Source organism: Vanessa cardui, chromosome 6, assembly GCF_905220365.1.
Source record: "Vanessa cardui chromosome 6, ilVanCard2.1, whole genome shotgun sequence".
Lineage (NCBI taxonomy): Eukaryota > Metazoa > Arthropoda > Insecta > Lepidoptera > Nymphalidae > Vanessa > Vanessa cardui.
Window position 1 is genome coordinate 5,208,272 of NC_061128.1, and position 12,958 is coordinate 5,221,229.

At 35.8% G+C, this 12,958-nt stretch overlaps 3 protein-coding genes across 3 annotated transcripts; 2 read left to right on the top strand and 1 right to left on the bottom strand.

Moving 5' to 3' along the window:
- The first annotated feature begins 2,429 nt into the window (after positions 1-2,429).
- Positions 2,430-3,305, top strand: LOC124530614 (cuticle protein 8-like). Its single transcript, XM_047104851.1, has 3 exons — positions 2,430-2,460; positions 2,538-2,879; positions 2,967-3,305. Exons 1-3 carry the CDS (start codon positions 2,449-2,451, stop codon positions 3,252-3,254), a joined length of 642 nt encoding a protein of 213 aa, XP_046960807.1. The 5' UTR covers positions 2,430-2,448; the 3' UTR covers positions 3,255-3,305.
- A 2,611-nt stretch (positions 3,306-5,916) lies between these two features.
- Positions 5,917-10,256, bottom strand: LOC124530444 (cuticle protein-like). The gene is made up of 6 exons (XM_047104615.1): positions 10,226-10,256; positions 9,803-10,144; positions 9,436-9,707; positions 6,715-6,766; positions 6,317-6,625; positions 5,917-6,225 (listed from the first exon to the last, which is right to left on the bottom strand). Exons 1-6 carry the CDS (start codon positions 10,235-10,237, stop codon positions 5,938-5,940), a joined length of 1,275 nt encoding a protein of 424 aa, XP_046960571.1. The 5' UTR covers positions 10,238-10,256; the 3' UTR covers positions 5,917-5,937.
- Positions 10,257-11,801: 1,545 nt separating this feature from the next.
- LOC124530616 (cuticle protein 8-like) lies at positions 11,802-12,643 on the top strand. Its single transcript, XM_047104852.1, has 3 exons — positions 11,802-11,832; positions 11,917-12,258; positions 12,356-12,643. Exons 1-3 carry the CDS (start codon positions 11,821-11,823, stop codon positions 12,641-12,643), a joined length of 642 nt encoding a protein of 213 aa, XP_046960808.1. The 5' UTR covers positions 11,802-11,820.
- The last annotated feature ends 315 nt before the right edge of the window (positions 12,644-12,958 follow it).

The following is a 12,958-nucleotide window of genomic DNA, read 5'->3' on the forward strand; positions in this document are numbered from 1 at the left end:
GTCTACATAACTTAACATAATAATTGTTATATAAGATCAAATTTCTCTTTGTGATTAGTGTACGTGTATATAAGTAATGTTGATTAGTATTCGACAACACTTCTGATCTGCCTATCAAACTTTGACAATATGTATTTTCATGTAAGTATAAATCTTACTCCTATTTTATTTTTCATACACCAAACATCTTTGAGACGATAAATCCAAGAAATATGATTAGTTTTTAATAATGTATATATTTGCACCTATTGAGGATTTTCTTGTGTTGCAGATTTTAATAGGAATATCAGCGGTTACACTTTGTGCAGGCGATTCTTCAAACCACGCGATATCTTCTGTCACCTTCCACCGAGATGATGTACCGCTTTCGTACCAATATTCATATGAACACATATATTCAACAAAGAAACCGAATAGCCAGACAAATCAAGCTTACAGGAACATACAATATGCTCCTTTAAATATAATCCAAAACAACAAACAAAAATATGACCCATATACTCGAGTACTTTTTTCTAGATTGAACAAAAAGCAAAACCTAACAAAAAATGCATATTTGGAACCCCAAGTACACAATACAGGTAGCAATTATGATAGCGCAAAAATTGTCGATGGGTACAATATTGATGCTCCAAAATTAGGTGATATTGGTCATAACAATATAAACTTGGAACACAAAAATATAGCAATGCGTAACCAAGAAATGGCAAGTATTTATTTTTTAAGATTTATATTTTCAACAAAACGTTTAAGCTCCGACCACTGACATTTTTTATCTGTTCCGTCTTTATTCATAATGTATCCAACTGTTATTGTAGTAGCATGATGGAATAACTTCAAAAACCTTTTCTATCTTTCATCATTGCCGTTACGATATTTTTTCTTTACGCCCATTTATTCCTGTCAACCATTATAATGATTTTTTTGATCTTCACTAGGTAATATTTTCTTATGACATATCTGTTTAAATTACAGAATCAATTAATATTACCCACAAATGCAAAGAGTATTCCAACTTCAAATCATGATTCATCACAGTCTTATAATAATTTAAAAGTGCTGAATGCAAGACAACATCTTGAGAATCCTGCCAAGTAAGTTAACAAAAAAACATGTTTATTAATTTATAAAACAAATTTTGTTTATAAGTATTCTTTATTTTTAATTAAATATTACATATATTTAATTAAAATTATGTACGTGCTTAATTTGTATTTATAATTAATCTCGTGCTCGGCGGTGAACGAAAACATCGTGAGGATACCTGCATATGTCTAATTTCATCAAAATTCTGCCACATGTACTTTCCACCAACCCGCATTGGAAAAACGTGGTCGAATATGTTACAAACCCTCTTCTCGATGGAAGAAGAGTGGAAGGGGGAAATTTACAGGCTGTTTACTTCTATACATTAATTAAAAAAAAGACAATTATGTTTCTCATAACTACCGGTAGTAATACAGGGTACTTGTCAATAATTTGCATGAGATGATTATATGAGACTTAGATGTAAAGATTTATTTACATTTGATATTGTTTTGTATTTTTTAGGTCCGTTCGAGTTCTTTCAGATTTGGAAAATTCGCAAATTCAACCAATTTTTAATCCTTATGTAAGAGTGCCGCGACTTCATCTGAATGTAGCACGTGCTTACAACTACGCACGAACGCCAATCGACGCGACTGCATTTACAGACAAAAACTTCTTTAGGATTAACAATAAACAAACCCAAATGAAGCTAATGAAAACGCCCTTCATACAAAAAACAATAATATATCCACGAAACAATTAAAAAAATAAGAGATAACTAGATTATATAGAAATTATTATTTATTAAGTTAAAATAAGTATTAATAAAGAGTATAAAAATATGCTTATTTTCGTATTTTATTTAATTTATTTTTATTTTTAATACATAATTTACATTTGTTATAAGATTATAAAACATATTACCAATTACCCATTTCTCCTCTATTTGTTTGCCAACTTGATTCTTTGACAAATATGGGGATGGGAAAAATGGTAGAATTTAATTTCCGAACCGTTTGCATAATTTTGCATTATACGCGATTAATTTCTACTTGAATATAGATCAATCGAATTATGATTTTGATCATAGTCAAATAGCGATCACTAGACTGACCAACAAACAAGAAAAACAATAATTAATAATTAAATGAGTATAAACGCAACTGTTGGAAATATAATTTTTGTATATTTCTATAATTGTACTAGCAATTATAAAATCATAACATTATTTTCCGTTTTAAGTTTTCACTTTTCGAATAGAACACTAGCGAATGTACTAAAGCTTTCATATACTGGACCAGGGCCAAGGTCATTAAACAAGTTCTTCTAAGTTGATTGCGCCTACAAAGTCACTATAAAACCAGTGAGCCAATATAAAAAAATCATTCAGTGATCAAACACGAAGCAATAATCAACACAATGTTCTCCAAAGTGAGTAAAAATTATAGTTTTATTTTAAAAGTTGCATGAAATTATTGACGACATTTAACATCAAATTTATTTCACAGCTGGTAGCTCTTTGCGCCGTAGTGGCGGTGTCCTCGGCCGGACTCCTGCCCGCTCCCGTACACTACTCTTCCGCCGCCGCCGTCTCCTCTCAGAGCATCGTACGTCACGACGAGCACGCGACTCCCGTCGCCAAGCTAGCGCTTGCAGCCCCCGTCGCTTACCACGCTGCCCCCGCCACCGTGGCTTACCACGCTGCCCCCGCTGCCGTTGCCTACCACGCCGCCCCCGCCGCCGTCACCTACCACGCTGCCCCTGCTCCCGTCGCCTACCACGCTGCTCCTGCGTCCATCGCCTACCACGCCGCTCCTGTCGCTAAAGTGATTGCCCAGCCCGAGGAAATCGTAAGTTTTTTGATATCTTTGTATCTATGCAATAATGACTGATTTCTGGTATCAGTAATTAAATTTTCTTACTTATCTCTTCTACAGGCTCACCCCAAATACGAGTACAACTACTCTGTTGCTGACGGTCACACCGGCGACAACAAGCAACAGCAAGAATCCCGTGATGGTGATGTCGTAAAGGGCTCATACTCCTTCCACGAAGCTGACGGTTCTATCAGAACTGTAGAGTACACCGCTGACGACCACAACGGTTTCAACGCCGTAGTACACAACAGCGCCCCCACCGCTGCCCCCGCTTACGTCAAGGCCGCACCCGTCGTCGTCAAGACTCCCGTCTACGCCGCCCCAGCTCTCCAGTACTACCACCATTAAGAACTGAATACGTCAGTGCTACTCTTTATACCAAATGATATTATACTATTTAAATATATGTGAATAACATGTATAAATCTCAAAATAACAGTATTTATTTTTAAAACCCAAGAACAAACAACTATTTGAAATCTTTAAAATTATTTATTATAAAAAATATCATATTTATTTTTACAAGTGTTGCAATGCTAATAAATGTGCATAAAGATATTAATAATCAATGTACTACCCAAGAAAGACTAGCGTACAGGATTATATAATAGAGTCACTCTCTCTCTTGATAACGTTTTTTTTTTTGCATTATTTTAAACATTGGAATTATTTTTAAATCATGGAAATCAATAATAGGAATTATTCTTTAATCAAATAATTTGATTGAAAAAAAACATACGAATCTCCTTCTGTAAATCAGAAGAGAAAAATCGTTCACTCCAGATGAGGACCAATGATTCTCTAAACGGCTTTTTTTTTCAATTGAGTGATGCTAAAAAGGCGTAAACATCTTTTTTTATTTTGAACACATTACACAATATAAATACATTAATTCAAACAACATAAACTAAACATATTTTTCATCTCATCATTTAAGTTTAATAATAAAGTTGAAATGACTTTTCGTAATTTTATTAACGAAGCTTTTAATAGCAGATCACGACTAAGAAACAAGTGGAGCTTCATCAATACTTCAAGCATCAATGAATTTCATCATGAAAACTGGGAAACCTCGAACTACATCATCATCATAAGATTAACATTTGCGTTCCATTTATGTTAAAATAGTGTACTCATAACTTAATACTTAAAATAAAGATGTTAAGGTTGTAGTGAAGCCTGAGGAGGAGACGAAGGGAATTCATACAATACAGTCGATGTCAAATTCGTGCCATGTTTCAAGTCATCAAACTTGAGACCTGAAATTAATAATGTTATAATAGGTGATAAAACCTGAGTTTATTTTTTATTCTTTATGGTATAGGTTGCCGGACGAGCATATGGGCCACCTGATGGTAAGTGGTCACCATCAGCCATAGACAATGTCGCTGTAAAAAATATTAACTATTCCTTACATCGTCAATGTGCCACCAACCTTGGGAACTAAGATGTTATGTCCCTTGTGCCTGTAGTTGCACTGGCTAACTCACCCTTCAAACCAGAACACAACAATATAGAGTACTTTTATTTGGCGGTAGAAATAAAAGTTTAAAAAATCTGCGACTACTTTAATATTAACATTGAATTGGACCCAAAATGTAGATATCGAAATAACCAAAACTCCAAAATAACACCTCGCCTCACTGCCTCCACTGATGACAGGAGGGCTGGTTCGTTTTTTGCCCAGAGGATCGGAATTGCGATTTGACGGGGAAATGCTGCTAGCGTTCTTGCCACCATTCCACGCGGTCAAGATTTATACAGTAACTAGTTTTAGTTCATATTTGTATATATTTAAGCATTTAATGTTGTTAATTCTTACGTTAATATTATATAAACTCCAAAATGTGCAGAATATTTAACTTACTCTCAATGAACCTAATGTGATTAATAATATTTACAATGTGAATTCCATATGAATTGGTTTAGATTATAGTGGCTGGAATCCAAGTTAACAGAAAAAGCAACTTTTTCAACAAAGTCTGATTATATAGAACATAATTGAAAGATCGCGATCTCACTTGTGGACACTGAATATGTACTTTTATTGGATTTAAAATTAAAAAAAATGAATAAGAGAAGTCCGGAATGTCCATACATTACCTTTACAAGAATTTGTAGTGAAATTATGAATAATGACCATAATGGTCACAACCATAAAATGACTGTAGTACAGCGAAGATTTCTAACCTTTTCTATAAGAAAAAACTCCTCTTTTGCTTAAAGATACTTACGTGATGTTTACTTCAATATCGATTGCCTCCTTGGTCTAGCGGTTACCATATAAGACCGTATAATACTACGGAGGCCTGGATAATAATTACATAGTATACACGACATAGTTACCAACTGCAGAAGACATTTTATTTTATTATAGTGTAAAAGTCACTCTTTAGTATTAAAGTATTATACACTTTTATTTATTTGCAACATTTGATTAAAGAAGTTTCAAAGATATTTTGTTTTTTTTTTTTTTTTATGACAGGGCTAAAGAATAGGTTTTCCATCGGGGAGGTCTCCTGGCAGAACACGACTATCAGAACTATCGATATGAGGGTTTATATTATATGCGTTACCGGCTTTTAAAGAATTTAGAAATCCGACCACCCGTTTCACAGTCAACAATTTTTTTGTTGCACGTAATAATAATGCACGTATATCGCAGATACAAATAGTTATTATAGGTGTATTGAGCAGATAGATAGACTGTTTCATCAAGTGTTTAATTATGAGAGTACGGGAATATAAAGATCAACAATGTTTACATACACATACATACTTGTGCACTGTTATAAAATCATGTACTATTGGCGACAATATGTTTTATATTCAGTCGATCTGATTTATGTTTTTGCAACTTTTTGCAACTTTTTGTTGATTTGAAAATTCGATATTTAAATAAATACATATAAAGAAAAAAACAATTTTCAAACAGTTATTTGTCCGTGGGTTTAAAGAATAAATTCTGTTTTATATATTTAAATACTTTAATATCATTTGGTACAAAGAGTAGCGTCGAAGTTTACAGTGCTTAATGGTGGTAGTACTGGAGAGCTGGGGCGGCGTAGACGGGTGTCTTGACGACGACGGGAGCAGCCTTGACGTAAGCGGGAGCGGCAGTGGGGGCGCTGTTGTGTACTACGGCGTTGAAACCGTTGTGGTCGTCAGCGGAGTACTCCACAGTTCTGATAGAACCGTCAGCTTCGTGGAAGGAGTATGAGCCCTTTACGACATCACCATCACGGGATTCTTGCTGTTGCTTGTTGTCGCCGGTGTGACCGTCAGCAACAGAGTAGTTGTACTCATATTTGGGGTGGGCCTGAAGATAATATATAAAAAATTCAGTCATTAATATCACAAATATTATACAAAAAATATAAACATTATTTAAAACACGTGAAATAACGTACGATTTCCTCAGGCTGGGCAATCACTTTAGCGACGGGAGCGGCGTGGTAGGCGATGGAAGCAGGAGCGGCGTGGTAGGCGACGGGAGCCGGGGCAGCGTGGTAGGTGACGGCGGCGGGGGCAGCGTGGTAAGCGACTGGGGCTGCATGGTAGGCGACGGGAGCAGCGACGGCGAGCTTGGCAACAGGGGTGGCTTGCTCATCATGACGTACGATGCTCTGAGAGGAGACGGCGGCGGCGGAAGAGTAGTGTACGGGAGCGGGCAGGAGTCCGGCCGAGGACACCGCCACCACGGCGCAAAGAGCTACCAGCTGTGAAACGAATTTTGATATTAAATATTGTTACACAATTTAAAAGTTCATGAAGCTTTTTTTGTTTTTAACTTAATTATTGTACTCACTTTGGAGAACATTTTGTTGATTATTGCTTCGTGTTTGAACACTGAATGATTTCTTCACATTTGCTCACTGGTTTTATACTGAGTTTATCGGCCTGATCAGCTTAGAAGAACTTGTTTAATGACCTTGGCCCTGGTAAATTATTCTGAAAGCTTTGTAACATTCACTCTACTAATATTCATACATAGAAATGTGTGAATAGAAAATGCGAATCGAAATTAAAATAATAATAATAAATGATTGAATAATTACGTATAATATATACTTTTCAAGTACATATTTTGGTTACAATGTATAGTTAATGAAAGCTTATGAATACATACAACAAAATTGGAGTTTCTTTTTTTGTAATATTAAAACAATCGCTTTTTATGAAATGCAAATGTGTGTATACACGGTACATATGCGATTTTTTTTCAATTTAAATGTCTGTCTGTTTGTTCCAGAATATCACTGGAATGGCTGGATAGATTTTGATGGAACTGTCACTGGCATATAGCTAACGTAATAAGGAGTAACTTTGGTTACAAAAATTACTTTTTTGTTAAATTCAAACCCACATGAAGTCGCGGGCACAACTCATCTAAAATAACATTTATGTGCATATATGAATGTTTTAACGAATACATTTGTTAATTGATAAGTTATGGTAAGTTAATTCAAAATTATTGAATTTTAACGATCAATATTCAAAAGTGACTTTCGTGTTACGGGATTATTCGCTTGTTTATCATTGTATTTATTTTGACTTACTGTTTTTGAATATTTACTGGCGGTCGTGCAAAGTTGTAAACACGAAGTATACTGAAATGAAATCATGACAGCTCAAAAAACAGAATTACGGTGCAGTGTGGTGGAATAAGATCTAACGCTTCTTCTCCAAAGTAGATAAGGTCTTAGCCCAGCAGTGCGACATTTACAGTTTATTACCATGTATTTACACTCACTCTTGTAGCTACACTTACGTATTTATTAATATGTAAAAGGCATTTTGTTGCATACAATTTTTTCTTGAGTATTAATTACATTTACGTTCTTGTTTTTAAGATTTGATTTCAAAAGTATCGCATATCTCGAACATCCGATTCACTTGTTGTATTTCATTGAGAACCTGCATATGTATACGTGAAATTGTTATCAGGATGCTTATATAACCGTCGAGCTAGAGATTATCAAATACCGACAATCAACTAAAATAAGACCTCTTAACTATCCATATAGGTATCTTCTCCTCTTAAACAGAAGAATTTAAGCTTTGGTATTTCACAGTGGGCTTACAAATATGCCTATTGCAAAATTTTATTCAATACTCCCGTTTTATTTACCTTTATCTTTTCATGAAAATTAAATACATTACACACAATTTATTGAGGAGCGTTAAGCCATGAAACATTCCAAATATTCAGCTCGTATTCGAAATTATACAGGGTTATTGGTAACTCGACGTATATCCGTTAGGAGGTGATGGGGGTAACTATTTGCAATAATTTAAACTCCCATATGCATAATCCAAAAGTGAACCATTTTTGAGATATCACGTTTGGTAGCTTTTTTCAAAATTTGTCACAATGCAACTTCAAAAATTTATTTAAAAAAAAAGTTTCAATTAAAATCTATTTTTTTCTTTTGTTTTATAAAAACGATTCAACACTGGGTAAATTTAAATAATAATTATCGGTCCAAATTTGAAAATGCTAGACGGAAAACGAATTTATTTCAATATTTTTTTTTGTATTGGATAAATATTAGGTTGGGGAAAAAGTCTTTTCGCATATAGTATGTATGAACTTGTAATAAAATCTCTTTGGCTATACCATTTGTATCTGGCTGGTTTTGGTATCATTAAAAAGTTTTAATTTTAAAGTAGGCACTTCCAAATTCAAATTAGGAATTTGTGTGATTTTCATTTGTTTTTGTTGTTGTTAAAATGAGTGAATCTAAAGAAGAAATTCGATACATTTTAAAATTTTATTATATAAAAGGAAAAAATGCAACTCAAGCCGCGAAAAAAATTTGTGATGTTTATGGACCTAATGCAGTATCTGTGAAAGTAGCGCAAGTTTGGTTTAAGCGTTTTCAAGCCGCAAATTTTGATATCAAAGATGCATCTTGCTCTGGTCGCCCTGTTACTGTTTTTTCTTAATTTATGTATAAAATTGTTTACGAAAAATATGAAGGTTTAACTTTATTTCTGGAGTATAGTCAGTTATCTTTAATACATTTTGAAATAATTGAGTAAATTCAAAATATCCCTAGACAATGTTGATGTGTGTAAATTTCAATTAAATTATAAAAACTCTAGGCTACCCGAAATATTATGAACTATTTAAATCGTATATTTAATTGTAAATTGAATAAAAGTTCATAATCTTTCGACTGTTTACAATTGTGCGAAATGTTACAAGTTCATGGTGACATCATAACATGTCAATATCATGACAGTGAGGGAATATAAAAAACACCTATTGTTTTTATGGCACAAATATGTGTGTACACATACTTGTGCCCCGAACTGTTATTAGTCTTTATTGTGTATTTAAGAACGCTTATTGTAAATTGAAATATTTGACAATAATTGATAAATTTTCAATTACTGTTTTGTTTAAGGTTTTGGAATGAATACTGGCTCTTCTATATGTTATTCACATATTTATTGAAATACTTTAGTGTCATTTGGTATAAATAGAAGCGTTGAAGCATAAAATGCTTAATGGTGGTAGTACTGGAGAGCTGGGGCGGCGTAGACGGGGGTCTTGACGACGACGGGAGCAGCCTTGACGTAAGCGGGGGCGGCGGTGGGGGCGGTGTTGTGTACGACGGCGTTGAAACCGTTGTGGTCGTCAGCGGAGTACTCAACGGTTCTGATAGAGCCGTCGGCTTCGTGGAAGGAGTATGAGCCCTTTACGACATCACCATCACGGGATTCTTGTTGTTGCTTGTTGTCTCCGGTGTGTCCGTCAGCAACAGAGTAGTTGTACTCGTATTTGGGGTGAGCCTGCAAAAGAGATAGGCAGATAATTTTACCTTTAATATATATAAATATTATACCAGAAATCAGTGTTTATCGTATAGATGCAAAAGATAACTTACAATTTCCTCAGGCTGGGCAATCACTTTAGCGACGGGAGCGGCGTGGTAGGCGATAGAAGCAGGAGCGGCGTGGTAGGCGACGGGAGCGGGGGCAGCGTGGTAGGTGACGGCGGCGGGGGCGGCGTGGTAGGCAACGGCTGCGGGGGCAGCGTGGTAGGCAACAGCGGCGGGGGCAGCGTGGTACGCAACGGGGGCTGCGAGCGCAAGCTTGGCGACGGGAGTAGCGTGCTCGTCGTGACGTACGATGCTCTGAGAGGAGACGGCGGCGGCGGAAGAGTAGTGCACGGGAGCGGGCAGGAGTCCGGCCGAGGACACCGCCACTACGGCGCAAAGAGCTACCAGCTGTGAAATAAATTTGATGTTAGATATCGTAACATGATTATTAAAAGTTCTTGATACTTTTTACTTTAATATTGTACTCACTTTGGAGAACATTGTGTTGATTATTGCTTCGTGTTTGAGCACTGAATGATTTCTTAACATTTACTCACCGGTTTTATAGTGACTTTATCAGCGTAATCAACTTAGGAGAACTTGTTTAATGACCTTGGCCCTGGCCCAATGTATGAAAGCTTCATTACATTCTCTATACTAGTATATACTATACGAATAATAGAAATGTGAATTTTTAATGATAACAATATATAAAAATATATAGTATAAATTTATTTAGTTTAATCTTCACATCGCTTAGAACAGTAACATGAGACATCTTAGTGCAGTTAATATTATTATTTTTTTCCCAGTGGTGGCTTTTCTACCATAATAATTATTGGAGGAAAATAGAAATGTTATGTAAAATTTTAATAGTAATTATTAATAAATTCCTCAATAATTTACTACTAAGAATCAATAAAATAAAGTAAATTACGTCTTTTTACAAACATAATTTTTGGACGTTGAAGATTTTATTTTGTGTCTAGGGAGTTTTCCGTTGTATTTTTTGTAATGTGGTTTTCTTTATCTCCGATCCTTAAGACATTGTCGTTACTTTAAGACGTATTGACTGGCACTTATGCAAATTGTAAGCACAAGCTTCATGTAAATGAAGTCATGTCAACTTGCAATACGAATTCAAAACCTGTCACATGTCTATCCCTCAATCTACATTGGCGCAGAGTGTAGAAAATACTCCTACACTTATGCTCAAAAGAAAAGGAGTTAAGGGCTGTTCCATTAATATTGAATTATTTGAATTAAATTAAAAAAATCCTGGTTGTAATTGTCACGTTTTTGACTCAACGGATTTTAATCGGCTTTCACGATAAAGGATATACGGTTTTTATAAAGTTACATGGCTGACCAAATGTTAGGAGACTTCCTAGAAAATGAAAGGTTTACAAAATGTTTCAAAATTAAAATTGATTATTATTTTATCAATGTCATACGTTGTCATATGTTTAAGTAAAAATTGTAATATTTTTAAAGATCTTGCTAATAATAATTAAGAAAATAACTAAATATTCGTGTATTATATCTAATTACTTTTTTGTTCCATTTGCTGTCGAAACGCTTGGCCCTTGGAGTAGTGGTGCAAAAAGCTTCATTCAAAAGTATAACACCTCGCCTCATTGCCTCCACTGGTGACAGGAGGGCTGGTTCGTTTTTTGCCCAGAGGATCGGAATTGCGATTCAACGGGGAAATGCTGCTAGCATTCTTGCCACCATTCCACGCGGTCAAGATTTATACAGTAACTAGTTTTAGTTCATATTTGTATATATATATTTAAGCATTTAATGTTGTTAATTCTTATGTTAATAAAATTAATACAGTATTATAATAATTTATATTTAAAAATCTTATTGCATAATATATATTTTTTGCAAGCGTTTTAATTTCTTTTTATAATACGAGTGTATTAGTGAATGTAGAATTAGATTTCTCATAATGACCAGGGGCAAGGTCGTTTTTCAAACCAGTTCTATAATCTAATCGCGCCAAATAAATGAACTATAAAACCAGTAAGATGACATGTACAAATCATTCAGTGTTCAAACACGAAGCAATAATCAACACAATGTTCTCCAAAGTGAGTGAGAATATTAAAGTAAAAATTTTCATGATCTTTTAATAATCGTGTTACGATTTTTTAATATCAAAATTTGTTTCACAGCTGGTAGCTCTTTGCGCCGTAGTGGCGGTGTCCTCGGCCGGACTCCTGCCCGCTCCCGTACACTACTCTTCCGCCGCCGCCGTCTCCTCTCAGAGCATCGTACGTCACGACGAGCACGCGACTCCCGTCGCCAAGCTAGCACTCGCAGCCCCCGTCGCGTACCACGCTGCCCCCGCCGCCGTTGCCTACCACGCTGCCCCCGCAGCCGTTGCCTACCACGCTGCTCCCGCCGCCGTCACCTACCACGCTGCACCTGCTCCCGTCGCCTACCACGCCGCTCCTGCTTCCATCGCCTACCACGCCGCTCCCGTCGCTAAAGTGATCGCCCAGCCTGAGGAAATCGTAAGTTATTTTACGTCTTTGTGTCTTTTAAATAATGTCTGACTTTGTCGTATAATATTTATGATATTAAAGAATTTTTTTTATTTTTTATCTTCAGGCTCACCCCAAATACGAGTACAACTACTCTGTTGCTGACGGACACACCGGCGACAACAAGCAACAACAAGAATCCCGCGACGGTGACGTCGTAAAGGGCTCATACTCCTTCCAAGAAGCTGACGGCTCTATCAGAACCGTTGAGTACTCCGCTGACGACCACAACGGTTTCAACGCCGTCGTACACAACACCGCCCCCACCGCCGCCCCCGCTTACGTCAAGGCTGCTCCCGTCGTCGTTAAGACTCCCGTCTACGCCGCACCAGCCCTGCAATACTACCACCATTAAACATAATGTACTACGCATATGTGTAATTGACCTGTAAATACCTATTTATTGTAAAGAATATAATTTTCAATATACAGTTGAAATTAAAAAAAAAACTTTTGCGTGTTTACTATTATCACACTTTCTCTGACCCTATATCCCTATGCATGCTTAAATATTTAAAACTACGCAATGGATTTTGATGCTTTTTTTTAATAGATAAAGTTATGCGAACGGTAGGTTTTTGTATATAATACATGGACAATATATTGTAAAAAAACACGGTCATTTTAGATATTTCTAATGTGATGTCGTAAATAAATGTATAGTATATTT

What these genes read in the sequence shown, in the direction of transcription:
- LOC124530444 (XM_047104615.1), bottom strand. An exon ending in TTGCCCAGCCTGAGGAAATT is followed by an intron (nt 9,708 to 9,802) that starts GTAAGTTATCTT and finishes TCTCTTTTGCAG; the next exon opens with GCTCACCCCAAATACGAGTA. An exon ending in TTGCCCAGCCTGAGGAAATC is followed by an intron (nt 6,226 to 6,316) that starts GTACGTTATTTC and finishes TATTATCTTCAG; the next exon opens with GCCCACCCCAAATATGAGTA.
- LOC124530614 (XM_047104851.1), top strand. An exon ending in TTGCCCAGCCCGAGGAAATC is followed by an intron (nt 2,880 to 2,966) that starts GTAAGTTTTTTG and finishes TCTCTTCTACAG; the next exon opens with GCTCACCCCAAATACGAGTA.
- LOC124530616 (XM_047104852.1), top strand. An exon ending in TCGCCCAGCCTGAGGAAATC is followed by an intron (nt 12,259 to 12,355) that starts GTAAGTTATTTT and finishes TTTTATCTTCAG; the next exon opens with GCTCACCCCAAATACGAGTA.